Source organism: Tyto alba, unplaced genomic scaffold (genome assembly GCF_018691265.1).
Source record: "Tyto alba isolate M040663 unplaced genomic scaffold, T.alba_DEE_v4.0 Super-Scaffold_1, whole genome shotgun sequence".
In the NCBI taxonomy this organism is placed as follows: domain Eukaryota; kingdom Metazoa; phylum Chordata; class Aves; order Strigiformes; family Tytonidae; genus Tyto; species Tyto alba.
Window position 1 is genome coordinate 36,647,348 of NW_024881261.1, and position 16,648 is coordinate 36,663,995.

At 36.2% G+C, this 16,648-nt stretch overlaps 1 protein-coding gene and 1 non-coding gene across 6 annotated transcripts in view; both read left to right on the forward strand.

Moving 5' to 3' along the window:
- Nucleotides 1–14,167, forward strand: part of CCAR1 (cell division cycle and apoptosis regulator 1) — a 29,932-nt gene extending 15,765 nt beyond the window's left edge. For 4 of the 5 annotated variants that reach the window (XM_042797546.1, XM_032994552.2, XM_032994553.2 and 1 more), the window contains 14 exons: nucleotides 725–891; nucleotides 1,608–1,818; nucleotides 2,625–2,708; nucleotides 3,376–3,561; nucleotides 5,150–5,341; nucleotides 5,828–6,061; nucleotides 6,393–6,504; nucleotides 6,755–6,796; nucleotides 8,214–8,296; nucleotides 9,259–9,405; nucleotides 9,806–9,926; nucleotides 10,452–10,637; nucleotides 11,026–11,231; nucleotides 12,792–14,167. In XM_042797546.1, the coding sequence (XP_042653480.1) occupies nucleotides 725–891; nucleotides 1,608–1,818; nucleotides 2,625–2,708; nucleotides 3,376–3,561; nucleotides 5,150–5,341; nucleotides 5,828–6,061; nucleotides 6,393–6,504; nucleotides 6,755–6,796; nucleotides 8,214–8,296; nucleotides 9,259–9,405; nucleotides 9,806–9,926; nucleotides 10,452–10,637; nucleotides 11,026–11,231; nucleotides 12,792–12,851 (2,031 nt within the window). In that variant the 3' untranslated portion in view covers nucleotides 12,852–14,167. The remainder of the gene's footprint in view (nucleotides 1–724; nucleotides 892–1,607; nucleotides 1,819–2,624; nucleotides 2,709–3,375; nucleotides 3,562–5,149; nucleotides 5,342–5,827; nucleotides 6,062–6,392; nucleotides 6,505–6,754; nucleotides 6,797–8,213; nucleotides 8,297–9,258; nucleotides 9,406–9,805; nucleotides 9,927–10,451; nucleotides 10,638–11,025; nucleotides 11,232–12,791) is intronic. The other variant, XM_032994555.2, reaches the window with a different exon arrangement.
- On the forward strand, nucleotides 506–569 carry LOC116961997. Its single transcript, XR_004407306.1, has one exon. It is a non-coding gene; the product is annotated as a small nucleolar RNA SNORD98 (small nucleolar RNA).
- Nucleotides 14,168–16,648: the final 2,481 nt, after the last annotated feature.

A 16,648-nucleotide genomic window follows, 5' to 3' on the forward strand; every position in this document is an offset into this window, starting at 1 on the left:
GAAGCTCCATTTTCACTGCATTCATATTTACTGCTTTGTTCAACTTAAACTTAGATATTTGGAGAAACCTATAAGAATTATATAATAATGAACTTTGTTAGCCTTTTTTTACAAGCACTTTAAGCTTTTTTTTAAGGGCTCAGCTGTGGAGAGAATACAGATGATGCAACAGTTAAGTAACCATTGTGTTAAGTGAAATTTAACTATTGTTAAACTGAACAACCTGTAAGTGCTATGGTGTTTCAGGACAGCACAGACTTGTTTTCCAGTTGAACTCCATCATCTTAAAGCAAATGGGAGTACTTGAATTTATAGATATAACGTTCTTGTGGTCTTGTCTTTTGTAGCTTTGCTGATTGCTTCTAAGCAGGAGTGTCTATAAGTGTATTGGAATTAAGACACCGTCTAAATTAGTATCTGTTTGTCTTTTGTGTTAGAAGGCTTTTAATTGCAAAGGAACAAGCCTATACCAATAAACTTGATGGAAAGTCTTGCAAACAAGAATGAGTGATGATGTTTTAAACCTATTCCATTTCTGAAATAATCTGTGGAAGAAAATAACTGAACTCTTTCTTGACTGACTTCCGTTTTCAGATTTCAAAATAATGTGACAGTTTACTCATGAATTTCAGTGTGTGTGTGTGCTATGAAATACTCTTAGCGCTTTGGGAAAATGACTCTTTACCCCTAGCAGGGGAACATTCAGAAGACTCTTTTTGTCTAGTTTTTAGTGGGTATGAAAGGCAAAGATGAAGCTATGGCTATTGGAGGACACTGGTCCCCATCACTGGATGGACCTGATCCAGAAAAGGACCCTTCCGTGCTGATAAAGACGGCTATTCGTTGTTGCAAGGCTCTTACAGGGATTGACTTAAGTGTGTGCACACAATGGTAAGTACTGTACTGCAAAGCAAAGTACACTGTAGAAATACTTGTCTGTTACCAGGAGTTTAAAAAAAAAAAAAAAAGATGGAAAAACCTCTTTGCTTTGTCGGCTGCTCTTGGTAGTGCAGGTAAACTACTCAAAGGATGTTCTGTTTTGTAATAAGCTTGTTTGGTGCCAACTGTGCTGAATACTGCATTAAGAACTAATTAAAAATTCTGGATTTATTTTGACATGCTGTAATTTTTTAATGAATGTGCGTTGAAAATATTTTTCATTTTGTGCATAGCTGGAGAAGATCGTCAAGAGAACTTCATTTCATTGTTCTTTTGTTATAAATAAATAGCCGTTTGTTATATAGCCATATTTTCTCTTGTTGAGTTTTTGTCCTGTGTTAACACTCATTGCAGTTTTATGAATACCAGGAAAGTCTATTGTATGCTAAATTTCAAGTGTTTCAACAACTTTTATTTGCGCATTAAATGTACGTGTGCTAAACAACAAGTTTCTCTAGAAAGAATTTTGTTGGTTTTCCTCCTTTTCAATTGTGATACCTTTTTACACATGTGCCAAAAGAGAAAATATGGCTTCCATAATTTTTTTCTTTAGATAAACTTCAAGGTCTTGCAGCAAAGTTTCTTTACTTGATGTGCTACAAGTGATCTAGGCTCTTTAAAATGTATTGTAGAATTTTTTTTCCAACATGCTTCTTCCCTTGCAACAGGTACCGTTTTGCAGAGATTCGCTACCATCGCCCTGAGGAGACCCACAAGGGGCGTACAGTTCCAGCTCATGTGGAGACAGTGGTTTTATTTTTCCCGGATGTTTGGCATTGCCTTCCCACCCGCTCAGAGTGGGAAACCCTCTCCCGAGGATACAAGCAGCAGCTGGTCGAGAAGCTTCAGGGTGAACGCAAGGAGGCTGATGGAGAACAGGCACTGAACGCTAATCCCTTTTTCTATTTCTGCTTCTCACAGGCACAGGAACACAGGCACAAAATGCACACCACATACTACACAACATACATACATAGGAGGAACATAACTGGTAACAATGACTGGTAAACCAGCTTTCAGCAGTGTAGTGAATGTTGGTTTTTATTTTTATTTCAGCTAGTTCACTAACTTTAAAATGTGTATGCTGATATCACAAATGGAATTAAATTGTGCTTATGATGCGCAGAAAATTTTTTACCATAGACGTAGTTGCTGGAATCTGGGACCAGTTGTTGAGTGAGATGCAGTTTATGAATAGCTGTCTTTAAACATTTTGCCATTTTCTAAAATTCCTAAATTCTCTCTTGTGGCCAGTTCTAATTGTGATACTTGAAATTGAACAAACATTAGTCTGAAACATCTGAATTTCAGGCCATGTGGCTGATCAACATCTTGGAATAAGGGAAGGTCTGACTGAACAAAGAGTAATTTTGGGGATTTAAAATCTGGGGGAAGATCACACACTGTGTGGTTAATGGAGACCAGCAGTGTCTGTGTAACCCTGATATTCTTTGTGGTGTTGCTTATCACCCTTTTGTGTTCCACAGATCTGGCTTGTATTGGCTGAGTGGCACTGTGATCATTTATAAAGTGGTAGAATGTGTGTGTGAACTTGTCAAATAATAACTTTAGGAGAAGACTATCTGAAACAGTTGTGACCTTGCACAGATCAGCAACAGAATTTAAAAAATAACTGAAATGCTTTCAAGCTTTCTGAATGATAATTTCTACATTTTATTTGTCAGGACGAAGAGGAAAAGGATGATGGGGAAGCTAAAGAGATCTCTACACCTACGCACTGGTCTAAACTGGATCCGAAAACAATGAAGGTAACTAACGCTTTTCTTAAAATTGGATTCAGTTGTACTTTTTCATTTTTAAGGCACAACCCAGAATATAGCTCTGTACTCCCTTAATTGGTCAAAAAAGCTTCAGTAGTGTTTTATCTTCCTTGATGATTTTATAGGTATTAGATGCAATATCACAGTATGAAAACATGACTCCTGATTTTAAGTGAATATAGTTAATGGAAACTACTCTGAACTTTTGAACTTTGTCCAGTTAAAGGGTATCACATATACATTAACTGGAAAATGGAAGTTCTGCAGCTATCTGGTTGTATCTACTTGCATTAAAAAATGTGAGGTCTAAAATACTTTAATGTTAGTTTAAAAAGGCAATAATTATAGAAAAATATATGTCAGGAGACATAATAAAAAGTTCTCTTTAAAAGAATAATAGTAATAAACTATTTTACCATAGTAAATTCCTTTCCCTGCCCTTCTGAAATGTTCCTCAAAAAGGGGTTCTTCGGGGAGAACACAACTTCAAATGTAACACGTTTTATATATCAGTAAATACTAGTATTTTTTCAGTACAGATTTAAAAAATACAGTTGAGTTTTCAGTGCTCTTAATTTTTACTTCACCTTTTCTGCTAATCAAATGTTTTGCTATGTCACTCGTTGATACCACTTACAGAGTTTTTATTTACCAGGTAAATGACCTTCGCAAAGAATTAGAAAGTCGAACCCTTAGCTCTAAAGGACTGAAATCTCAGTTGATAGCTCGACTGACAAAGCAGCTGAAAGTAGAGGAACAAAAAGAAGAGCAAAAGGAGCTAGAGAAGTCTGAGAAGGAAGAGGAAGAAGAGGAGGATAGGAAATCTGAAGATGACAAAGAGGTTAGGTTTTGGACATACTTGGTTTTATTTTAACTTATTTTTATTTAAGTTTTATTAAATATACCTAAAATATATAAAAGTTGTACAAATATATATATAAAAAGTACAGGAATATGCCTAGTTGTGTTGGGATTTTGTAGTTCTCAGATGACTGTACTGGGAACTCTTGCTGTAACCTGAGCTGCTGAATTGGAACGAAATGTTGGCAAGTTTGAATTTCTTTTATATCAGCAAAGTCAGCTAAAATGTGCAACTGCACTAAGGGTGTCTGAATTAATGTCAGACCTTCAATGTAAGGAAAAATAAGTCCCAAACTCCTGAGAAAAACTATGCTTAACAAGGTCTTAACTTCTTAAACCTACATGAAAAGCAGCTGCTTAGTTGTATTGGCTTTTAGTGGCTTACAAACCTTAGGGAATACTTGTGAAAATGGGAGGAGGGCAGGTTCCAGTCTGTAAAAGGTTATCTCTTCACATGGCTAATGGTTGCTTAGGTTTGGTTTCCCTTATTATGAAGCATTAATTTTTGCTTTTGGATAAACTTCCCGTGTATTGAATTTTCTTGGTTTTTCATTTGGTAGTTTCAGTACTACTTGGTCTGTTTTGCTTTTTCACGGGGATGAACAAGATCTGTGCAATAAGGGCCAAAGCTCAACCACAGAAAAGGGTTGTAAATGTCTGGAGAATGTATTGTGTGTGAGTGGCTTTTAAACTTGCCTTTTTGTGCATTACCTGCTGACCAATATGGGATGATTTCAAATTTTATGTATCTGTGTAAACCTTGTTGAGGGAGCAAAGGCCATGTGCTTGCTATTTCTGTCAGCTGCTGCCTTCTCCCACAGCTTGGATGGGCTTCAGCTATCTTGGGGTTTATTGCCACAGCTTTCTTTAAGATGAGGTGAGGGAACTTTGATTGTGCTTGCTTTTTTAAAAAGCATAAGCAAGACTTTAATCTCTTGGCAATCACAAAGCTGCTTGCTATTTTACCTTTTTTAACCTTTTTTGTGATTTGCATCAGTTGTATCTATAGGGATTGCATCTCCCCTAATCAAGAGGCGGGTGAATTGTCATCTGGTAATAGTTAAAGCTGTGTTGGATATCTTTGAGGAGATGATTTATGAAGCCTTTACTCTTCCTATGTAAGGAATAAGACAGCTCATTGTATAGCTCAAAAAACACCCCTAAACAAACAAAAGGCCCCTCAGGAGCATTGACTCCTTTGCTCGTTTGCATACCATTTCTTGAAGTGCAGTAGCTTGAGTCTTTCCCATGTCGAATAAACATGATGCAGTGAGCACCATAAGTTCATAGTTGGAAGGTGCTCACTGTTTTGTGGACTAAAGAACACTGCATGTCCTGCTTCGTGTTGCTCAAGTTTCCAATTGTCTTAGGTGGGTGTTGGCAGTGGATACAGTATGCATTTTGGAAATTCTAGTCTGTGACTTCTGTCTGTGTTGCATTCAGCAGCGTAGGCTTTCCTTAATTTCCTTCAAAGCAGTGAGTCCTAAAAACTAATACAGAAGCTGAAACTTCAGCTTTGGTGTATGCTGCATGTTTTGTGTTGGTTTTTTTTTTTTGTCTCTTTTTAGGAAGAGGAAAGAAAACGTCAAGAAGAAATGGAACGTCAGCGGCGGGAGAGACGATACATCTTGCCAGATGAACCAGCAATCATTGTACATCCTAACTGGGCAGCAAAGAGTGGGAAGTTTGACTGTAGCATTATGTCTCTTAGTGTTCTTCTGGACTATAGATTAGAAGATAATAAAGAACATTCCTTTGAGGTAATTTAGCTATGCTGCTTACCGTTAGCCATTCTTGTTTCTTTTTAATTCTGTGTGATAACTGCAGTAGTCTTAAATTGTAAAAGTTCACGATAGCATGGCAAAGTAAAACTTAAATGAGTTAGTTTCTTTGTGCAATATCTAGAAAAAAATTGTCCAATCTTTGAGTCATGGTTTAAAATATAGTCACTGTATGATATCCAGAAGAAATATGCAGGTTTTCAGATAGGGAACTAAGTTTTTATAATTTATACAGCTAGTCTAGGTGCTAAACTACTGCAGTACAGGAAAGAAGCATTTTTATGAAGTTGCTTGGGGTTTCTGTGTTCAAAGCAGACTGTAAGAAATCTGACACTACATAAAATTCTGACATGGTGAAAGCTGTTAAGATAGCACCTCATAGCTGTTTAATTATAAGTGTATAAATTTTTAATATATATTTTCAAACTTTTTGTCAGTTCTCTTTTCATTCTTCTTCATTTGCAGGTATCCTTGTTTGCCGAACTCTTCAATGAGATGCTTCAGAGAGATTTTGGTGTCAGAATTTACAAAGCACTGATTTCTCTCCCAGAGAGGGAGGACAAAAAAGACAAAAAAGGCAAAAAAGATGAGAGAAAAGAAAAAAAAGAAGAAAAAGATGATGAAACAGATGATCCAAAACCTAAGAGGAGAAAATCTGGAGATGATAAAGACAAAAAAGAAGATAGAGACGAAAAGAAGGTCTGTAGCTAGCTCATGAAGCACTGTCCTGTCTGGATCAGTATTAAACTGTTCCTATTTGAATTTTACTTAATTGCTGTTGAAAACTCAGGTGTTGTAGTGTTAGTTAACTGTTTTGACTCATTGTTCTATTTAAACATGCTTCAATCGTATTCAGTAATGCAAAAATTTTACAGGTGTATTTGGGGGTATTTTAGTATTTGGCTGTATCCCATAGATTTGTGTAAGTGACTAAATATAAACATGCAGATTTTGGATGAGTGGTAGTGAGGTTTTTACTTTCCTCTTTTTTAGCTTTGACTGGATAAATTTTTAGGAACTTTTGTTACAGAGGGAAGATAAAAGGAAAGATGATTCTAAAGATGAAGAAGAAACTGAGGATGACAATAATCAAGAAGAATATGATCCGATGGAGGCAGAAGATGCCGAAGATGAGGATGAAGGTATCTTGAATTGCAAATTTTATGGCTTTTAGAAATTTTTATTGCTGCTGAATATGTTCTTTCAAGCTGGAGATTGCACTGGAACAATTTAAAATTGCATTATTAGACTAAGTTTGTTTTAGTAATTCTGACCAGATCTGCTTAAAATGTAAGTGCCTTTCTGCTAGGCATTGTGTGAACATAGTTAATATAAACTAGCTGTGCTACTCAACGTAAGGCATGCATATAGAAGTGGTTTTATTTTTTTCAGAATGCAGACCACTCGCAACTCCCATTGAAGTCAGTAGGAGATGTGAGTATTCAGCACCTCTGAAAAACCAAGCCACTTTTAAGTGCCTAACTTCCTATTCCTCAGTTCTGAAATGTCATACTGTTTTTATGAGGCCAGGATGTAGTGTGGGGTGCTCTTCACATGATGTTATGAGGAGCTGATTTCTGTTTGGGTGGAGTTCTGTTTGCCTCAAGAAATGGGGAAAAAGGGGCTGGGGAACTTTCCTGTGTCCAGGGAGCAGCAGTAGTCCTCTTACCCTGCTCAGATTCAGAAGGGCATAAGACATGGCGTACGCTTTTTGGTTGGTACTACTTTGGGGGTTTTGTCCTTTTGTGGAGAGTTTTTGCTAGAGATGTGGGTTTGAACTGCTTAGATATTGCAGTCCCAGCATTTTCTAACCAGCATTTTCAGTTGTATTTTTGGCAGAGTACTGCACCAGCCTTAAAAAATTGGTGCTGATCTGTGGTTTCCAAAAGAATTTATTTGCTTATAATCTGGCTGTGAGAGTGCCCTGGGCTTGTCTGTTCTGTACAAGTGCTGCTACTTCCCATAATCTGTCCTTGTGCCGTTCCCAGTCAGAGTTGCTGAGAACAATCCAACATGCCATGGAGGTGCAGGAGAAAGCTATTGGTTCTCAGAAACGTGCTGGCAAAATTAGACAAGTGTTGTGATAAATAGTTTTTTTTCCAAAGTTGTCCTCACAAGAAAGGTGAGCTTAAAGCTGAACTTGGCACGTGATTCTTTGACCAAAGACTTGCACATAAGGTACAGAGCTGCATGCCATAATCCATCCCTTCAGTTGTTGTATTCCTCTTTCTCTCTTGATTATAGTTTTAGTTTGCTGTACTGTCTACCTTTAAACAAAAAAGCCTGTGGTTTGTAACTCACATCAAGTAAGTGATGTGATCTGTAACTTCTTGGAGAATCTAAATCATACGCTCAGTAATATCTCCCTCAGACATGAATATAAGCACGTGCTTTTAATTATATAGTCGATAGGGGGATTGCGATATAAAATATTTGAGAGTAAGTAGTACTGATTTTGTCCTAATAGGAATAACCATAGCTGAATGCAGACTCTGCCAAGCCTCATTAGGGAGAATTGCGGTAGTTTTCTGCACACCACTTAGATGGTGATGTTGGCAGAACTCGTTTTGGCCTAGTTAGCATTTGTTTAAGCTCTTCTATCCTGTGTGTGTCAAACACACACAGGGGAAGAAAAATGACAAATGGCTTATATTAGAATAAGACCAGATAAAAATGAAAATATAATATGACTGACTTAAATGCCATTTGTTGTTTTATTTTTCAGGGAAATATATTTATTTCATATATTTGGGGGTTTATGTGAACTTTTTTTAATGAACATAGATATTTTGAGATAATGGTTCTAGAATCATTTGCTGTGGGTATGTTGAGTTTTCTTTCTGTTTTACAGACCGGGATGAAGAGGAAGTGAACAAACGGGAGGAGAGAAGAGAGGGAAATAGGCATTGTAAAGAGAGGTCATCTAAAGATAAAGTAATTAATGCTTTTCTTAACAACTACATATAATCCTGTTAGAGGTGTCCTAATTAGTGCTTAACTTTATTTTTATTATAAGACTTATCTGCACTCTTAGATTCCTTCATCTCTTCTGGACTGAAACATTAAGTGTATATAAAGTTAGGGAGCATGTGACAGCTTTGGGTATGGTGCTTACAATCTACTGTCATGTTTTGAAGTTCATTGGGTGAAAGTTGTTGGAAAAACTTTCTAAAAAGAGGTACTGATCTGTCTGGTAAGAAGAGGAGAAGCTCAGCTTGATTGATAAACTGGCTTTTCAGTTGTGAGCTTGGAATCATGTGATGTTTTTACATCTCCCTGCAGGAAAATAGATGCTTTTCATCATAAGGCCAATAGCTTGTCTCCCCGGTTCAGATTAAGAAGCTGCATGAGTTTGATTTGTTACACTTAAACTTTCAGTATAAATTCAAGAATAAAACAAGTTTCTGATTCTCTTTGGTTTTTACTTCAAGCAAAAATAGGAGATGTAGGAATAGTGGGAAAACGCAGAGCTGCTGTAACTGTGAGAGCTGGATGCTCATTTGTTACGTGTTCATGGGGGTTTCACTTTGAAAATAGGTGTTGAGTAAAACACATGATTGAGAGGAGAAGAGATTGTTTACTATTACTTGTTTAATTAGGTTAGTTCTTCAAATTTTTGGACATATTAGCAGGGACAAAAGGAAAGTGTGTCTATCAAATGTTACGGTCCATTGTCCTGTAATTCTTTTAAATATTTGCAAGATTACTTGTTCTCAAGAGATTGCTTATTATATTTGAGCTCAGTAGGTAGATGCTAGTTATATTACTCACTTGACTGGAAGTAATGATAAAGTGAACAGAGGAATACTTCTAACTGAAATGTTTGCGTGTTTTTAGTAGATGATGAGAAAATGATATTTTAACTTCCTAATGATCCCAAAATGAATTTTCTGTAGGAGAAAGACAAGACGCAGATGGTAACTGTTAATAGGGATCTTCTGATGGCTTTTGTTTATTTTGATCAAAGTCATTGTGGATATCTTCTGGAGAAGGACATGGAGGAGATACTGTACACTCTTGGACTACACCTGTCACGTGCTCAGGTTTTGTATAATAATAGAAATCTCTTTGAAAATGTTACAGGAATGCTGTAAGTGGGAGAAATATAGTTTAGCTTCTAAAGCTTGTTACTTACGTACTTGATACCTGATTTTCATGTAGCCACTTCACATTTACAATGAAATAAAAGTTTAATCTTTTGTAAATTGTCTTGGAATGAAAAAGTGAGGCTTACAGTTCTTAATATGCCCATATTGTATATGTAGCTTGTGTCTCAAAACTCTGTCTTTCTCCCTGATTTGTTTTCATTTTAAGCCCCACTATGTTAAAGTCCAGAAACCTGTGCAATTTCTCCAAGTTTTCCAAGTTAAACCATTTTTGTTCAGGTAATATAATGTTTGTGTATTAAGTAACACCGTATTTCTTTCCATGGCTATGTTTTAGGTCAAGAAGCTACTTAATAAAGTAGTGCTTAGAGAATCTTGCTTTTACAGAAGACTAACAGATACTTCTAAAGATGAAGAAAACCAAGAAGAGTCTGAAGAGTTACAGGAAGATATGTTAGGTGGTATTATTTTTTTTTTAATGCCACAAAATTTCAGAGAATTGTTTCTGTGTGAATCATAAGAGTTCTGAGATGCTTTCTTGCGGAAACTAATTCAGGTCTGCAGGGAACCAGCCAGTTTGGAAAATAAATTAGAGTATTTTTGGCTTCTAACACATCTCATTGCATCTTTTGGATAAATCATAATATCTTGGAACAGAGAGGAGGACAGAGGTTAATGCTGAATATTGATGAACAGCAGCTGTGTAGTCAGGAGGGTCAGTGCTGTAGGTAGTAGAAGAGAGCCTGATTTATGGAGACAAATTACTGCAGAAAAAATGCATTGAAGAATGTCATGAAAGAGCATGCTCCTTTGAGGGGGGCAGGGGGAATATGGGTAAGAAGGGAGAAGAGCAATGTGAGGGATACAGACCAGCAACTTCGATCTATTTTTTAGGAATTTATTTTAAGAAGTTTTTGAAGGTGGTCACTAGAACTGAAAAATGACAGAATTATTATTTCCTAATGCTATTTAATCTAATACAGGAAACAGATTACTGTTACCATCACCTACTATAAAGCAAGAATCAAAAGCCATAGAAGAAAATGTGGGCCTCATTGTGTACAATGGAGCTATGGTGGATGTTGGGAGCCTTTTACAGAAGCTGGAGAAGAGTGAAAGAGTGCGGGCAGAGATAGAACAAAAGCTTCAGTTACTAGAAGAAAAAACAGGTGGGACATTACTTTGAAGGTGGTACTTACATGGATGCAAGATGCTAAGACTTTAAGTAGATAAACAAATTTGAGTAATATTTGTGATATTAATTCTTGGCTGTTTGCTTACCATAAACTTGTATTTTCTATTTTCCAAGTCCTTTGAACTTGCACACCGACCATTGCTGAGTACCATTGTCACCATGCTGAAATGCTTTTTACCTTTTTTGTTCAAGTTGAATGTAAGACTTCCAAATGTAGTCAGCATTTAGTATTATCAAATAATAATGCAATGCAGTTTTTGATGTTCTTTAAAAATCAGTAGTTATGGTGTTGGCATGTAAATGAAACATTAAGATGCAAAACGCACAGCATTGGAAGTGACTTGACTCTTTTTTTTCCTAAGATGAGGATGAAAAGACCATACTACAACTGGAGAACTCTAACAAAAGTCTATCTACGGAGCTCAAAGAAGTGAAAAAGGATCTTGGCCAACTGCAAGAAAATTTGAAGATCTCAGATGATAAAAATTTGCAATTTGAGGGTCAGCTGAATAAGACAATCAAAAACTTAGCTACTGTTATGGATGAAATACAGAGTGTTCTTAAACAGGTTAGAATTGTTTAAATCAATTTTTCATTATTGTGTGCAAGCTTCCAGTAGACCAAATTATCATAACAAAAACTTCAGAATAAAAAAGAATTTTCACATGAATTCAGGGCAGTAGTATCTTAACACACACACACACACATATATAGATACAAAAAGATGCTTGGTGCGATACTGATTATTTAACAATAACAAAATGTACTTTTTCTAAGCTTGAAACACATGTTCTTGACTTAAATGTTTTTAAAAATTTATAAATACTAACGTAAACGTCAAACCATGTTATTGTTTTTCTGTCATGATCTTGTCCATCCCCAACACTCCAAATCTGCTTTTCTGTCTGATTCAGTTAAGAGTGATTTTTTTCAAGGCAGAACTTAAGTATTTCAATTTATGTGGCAGTATTTCAGTAAAATTAATTCTAAGCAAACCACATAATGCTCCAGAGTATTTCTATCTCTGTACAGGAGACTTGCATGTTTCCTAGGAATGATGTGGGGGCCTGTTGAGTAAGGCTAAGTAGAAGTAGGTTATGAAGGCTACTGGTTGGCAAACTGGTACTATGAGGGAGCCTTGCTTCTACTTTTGTCTACATTTACTTTGAAAAGACAGTATAGCATCCACAAGAGCTCCAAAAACGACTAAACAAACACACACACACACACACACACACACACACACACACACACAAAAAAAAAAAAAAACAACCTAGAAAACTTGACAAACGTCAGAAGTTGTTTTTTTTTTTTTTTTCCCCCTTGTGATGAATCATATAAGTCAGTGTAGCTTATTAATAAAACTGGCGGTACCTTGCAGCTGTCTGTCACCAGTGTTGTTACACAGTCCTGTGCTTCACTATGTGTTGTAGGCCTGCTGCCCACCCAGAACCAGCAGCTGAAGGCACTGCATAACCCTCTTTTGCCATGCTCTTTGCTCAGTTAAATAGCCCAGCTCATTCTGTCTGGTGCTTCCAAGATGAAACTGTCTTCTAAGCATAGGGTTTCAGATGGCTTTGACCAATACAGGTATTTTATGTAACAACTTTTATGGTAAATTATTACCCTCATTTAATGGATTTTGCACAAACTGTTCTCAATTGCTCTTTAAAAAAAGGGAAAAATTAAAACAAAACAAAACGAACAAAAAAAATGAAAAAGCACAAAAAAAAACACAAAAAAAAAAAAAAAAGGAAAAAAAACCCACTCAAAACAAGAAAAAAAAAAAAAAACAAACAAAAAAAAACAACCCACAACAAACCAACAGGGGAAAAAAAAAATAGTCCAACAGCCCCCCAAACCTTTAGACTACAAAGTGGGGCATCTGAAGATGTTTTTTATGCTTCTGTTCAGAATTGCATTGGTCACATTTAATTTCTGCCCCCTCAATTTTTCAGGAAGGTACTGGAAATATGAATTGGTTATAACTAAACTGAGTTAAGGTATCAGTTCACGTAGTATTTAAAGTTGACACTGGACAGTATCTTTGTCTTCTGCTGCTTTACAGTTCACATGAGAAATATCACTTCTGGAATTCATGTTATCCAATCCCTTTTTTCTTTTAAAGGATATTGTGAAGAATGAAGATAAAGATCAGAAATCCAAAGAAAATGGATCAAACGTATGATAAAACTGCTGCTGTTTAGAAGAATGGTGTTACATAATGTAATATAAATCATGATACCAGAATGTATGGGAAGTGATGCATGTTTGATTTTAGTAGTATAAATATCTTAGTTCCAAAGGATGTATAAAGTTTTATGAATGTGAGTGTCTGCTTCTGAAGATTACTTGTAATTCTTAGCTTTCAATTTGAGACACTCCTCGAGTGAAAATAATTTTGCATTGCAAAATGTTTTAGGATGAACTTTGTTACAGTTTTAACCCTAATAAAGTTCATCAACATAATGACAGTAGCAAGTATTTAATTACCAAATGTTTTTCATTAAAGTCTAGGGAAATCAAAATTTTCATTATTTATAGAATTGCCATTTTTAGGTTTTTATTTTTATTTCGGTCTAATTAGTCTTTTTAAATTCAAATATAAATCACAAAATAGCATGCTGCTTAATTTTGCAAGTAAAGATTTTTTTTTTTAAAAAAAAGCTTCTTGGATTTTTTTTTTTACTTGTCACAACTTTCTTTTCCCTTCCAAATACAGCTTTATTCCCCAAAGCTGCTTGTATTAAAGCCTCATAATATACGTAGTTCAGAAGAGTTAAGAAAGCAATAGAAACCTACCAAAATACTGGTAAGGTTGTGAGATTTATATGAAAATACATGGGCCTGTTTTAAATGTATGTCATTTGTGTTCCTTTACTTGTTCTTATCTTTGGATTAATATATATGCTCCTTTTTAACAACAAATGCAGTGTATTAAAATGTATGGTTGGATACCAGGCCAGTAGATGTCAGAATAATGCCTTACATGGAGAAAAAGCTACCATTGTAAGCTACCTTTAATTACATTTGGACTTCTTTCTTAATATTTCATAATTACTTCAAAGACGTTAGTCCAGCAAAAGAATGGATACATGAGTATCAATACTCCATGTTATAATTATTAAGGAGCAGGACACAACTTGGTTTGTTGAAAGTGGGTAAGATTGCTGCCTTCTGTGTTCACAAATGACTAGAGATCTAGACTTAAACGTTAATGTGACATCATTGTCAAAGGCCAGATATTCAAATAATGTGGAATACAAATAATTGTATTTTGGTGCAACTTCCAGGAAAATTAAGGGTTTTGAAGGTTGGGACAGAAGTGGTTTCTTACAGAAATGGTTAATTTTAGCAGACCTTTCCTTTTTTAGCCTACATGTCCTAGGTAACTAAATACCTGTTAGGAGAGTCCAAGTGCCATAATATGTATGAATATCCTACATGGAACCTCATGTAGCTTTACTGAGATACACATTAAAATGCCTGAATTTATGTTCAAAAGAGTCTAAGCTGGTGCTTTTATCACTTACCTTTCTTGGCTCTTTTGGAGCTAGACAAGTCAAATACTTTTTCAGTAAAATAACATGCATAAGCTTCCCCCTCATTCATCTCAGTTGAGTCACTGTATAATATCTTAACTGTTCACACTAAAGTAGGAAGTACTATAAAAACACTAATTATTGCATATAAGTACACAGAAAATGCATGCTTTATGAACTAAGAGATAACATCTCATTAGAATGATTGAGGGGTGATAAATTAATCTTACAAAAAGCGTTATCTGTGGTGTACAGATGTTGTTAACAAATTCTTTTGTAATCAAATTATATTTTTCACCTTTACCTTTGTACAAATTGTTGACAGCATGTTTCATTTTTGATGTTGAGCACAGTTTTATTTCAATGGACTTGAAAGGATCGCATTTGAAATACTTTGTTCATGAATTTTCAGCAGTACCTGTGAAAATACAAGAAAATAATTCTAGAATTCAAGGTAACATCTTTTTAGGCACACTGAAACATCTGTTGAAATAGTTTGCTAGGGTGTTTTTTAACTTAAACTGCTGAGCTGAAAGCAGTTGTCACAACAGGCAGGCCTCATCTTGTGTTCCAGTGTGTGGCCCTGTGAGGTAGTTGCTAGAGTGATAGAGATTTCTACAGTATTTAAGAAAAAAAGTATTTGTTAGAATGAGTGTAATCTTTTTCTCTATTGCTTTGATGTAATAGTGTTTCAGATACTATGTACAGTCTGCATTTATGTTGGAAAGGAAACTAAAAGGGTAAAGAATAAAGGAGAAAAAAAAAAAACAAGGAGAAGTTTTACAGCCTCCACAAAGCTTGACCAGTCTCCCGAAGCACAACTGCTCTGAGGAAGGACACCTCTCCAGTCTAAGACACTTTACCAAACAGCACAGGGTGTTGTACATGCACAGCATCAATGCTGGTCCTTAGCTAAAGCTTCTTGGTAATATTCCCAGAAATAAAACTAAATCTTAAGAAAATTGAATGGAGTATCAGTAATGGAGATTTGGAGAAGCAAACTTCTGTCAGTTTTAATTTATGAATGATGTTTTTACACTTCATGATGATCCATACTTCCCACCTCAGGGGCTTTCTACTTCTTTCATTACTTATCAGTTGCTGGTGAAAGGCTGGTAAAAATGAGCCCAAGCGGGGTCTTACTCTGATGCCTCACTATCCAATTTGTAGTTTAATCATCATAGATGCTCTATGGAAAGTAGTGAATCTCAGACTGCCTTGTTCTGTACAGAAGGCACTGCTAACAGCAGGCCAGTAAATGGCATCTGATGTCAGCGTATAGATTACTTCTCTCCCCTTTTGTCTAGTATGAGGGAAATAATGAATTAAACCCTTACAAAGCGATATTCAGACTTGTGGATGTCTGTGAATAAGGTTAGGAAGAAAGTTCCAAGTGATACACCTGCTTGCAAAATGGTCTAGAATAAAGTAGACTCTCCTGAGGCCCTTTTGCTTCTGCTCTGGTACTGAAAAGGCAGAAGTACATAGTTCCAGTGCTATATACCAACAGTGGCAAATAGACCAGTAGTGAATTTTTGCCAGAGCTTTCTGGAGCGTTGAGGGTTGCGGGCGGGATAACGGAGCTGCTTCCAGCACCGCTGCATCTTCTACCATGATGAAGACGTGTCATGTTTGCTTGATGCTCGTGCCTGTAGCGCCTGGGCACTGCTGCAGATTCACTTCCCAGCTGCTGCTTGGTTTATCCAGCGTCCTGTGGCGCCCTGAAGCGTGCAGTGGAGAAGCTGGAATTCTCTGTCTGGTGCCTGTGGGTTTCCACAGATCCAGCATTTACGATTGAGTTGTTTCAGAATCTAATGTTACGAAGCCTAGTCCTTTAACATAATATTTATTTTTCAATGTTTAGCAGCTTTGAGAGAGATGAATGGCTTTCAGTCCATCTTTCTGCTGAGTAACATACTGTGTGAATATCTGTTTGGACTTACGTAACACAGTTAACTTTCACTGATAATTTTATCAGGAATGTGCACAAAACGTGTTTTTTTTCTTGCTTCTCTGTAATCTTTGTGTACCCAGGTCAGGTTCTTACCTTGAATGCATTTGTTCAGTGCAGTTTATATTTAAAAATATAAAATATAAAATAATTCCTTTTGACTGACTGAGTCTTATGGCCAGCAATAGGTTGCAAAATGTGTAGGTAGCACAGTCAATACACTTATGCTAATATTTTCCAGAAAGCAGAAATGGTTCAAGTAGAAATTGAACTGGGACTTGTATATTGCCATGTAGTGCAACAATAAAAATGGCATAAATAATGAATACCTCTACTCAGCTATCAAAACTGCCCGTGTTTTCCTGCCAAGCTTTCATGTTTCTGCATACTGGGTCTGTGGTGAATTCTCGTGCCCATGCGCAGCCTGGCCTCATGTCGGTGACGGAGCCAGTCTCAGACACCAATAGGGTGTGCAGAAAGCGCTCATTTATT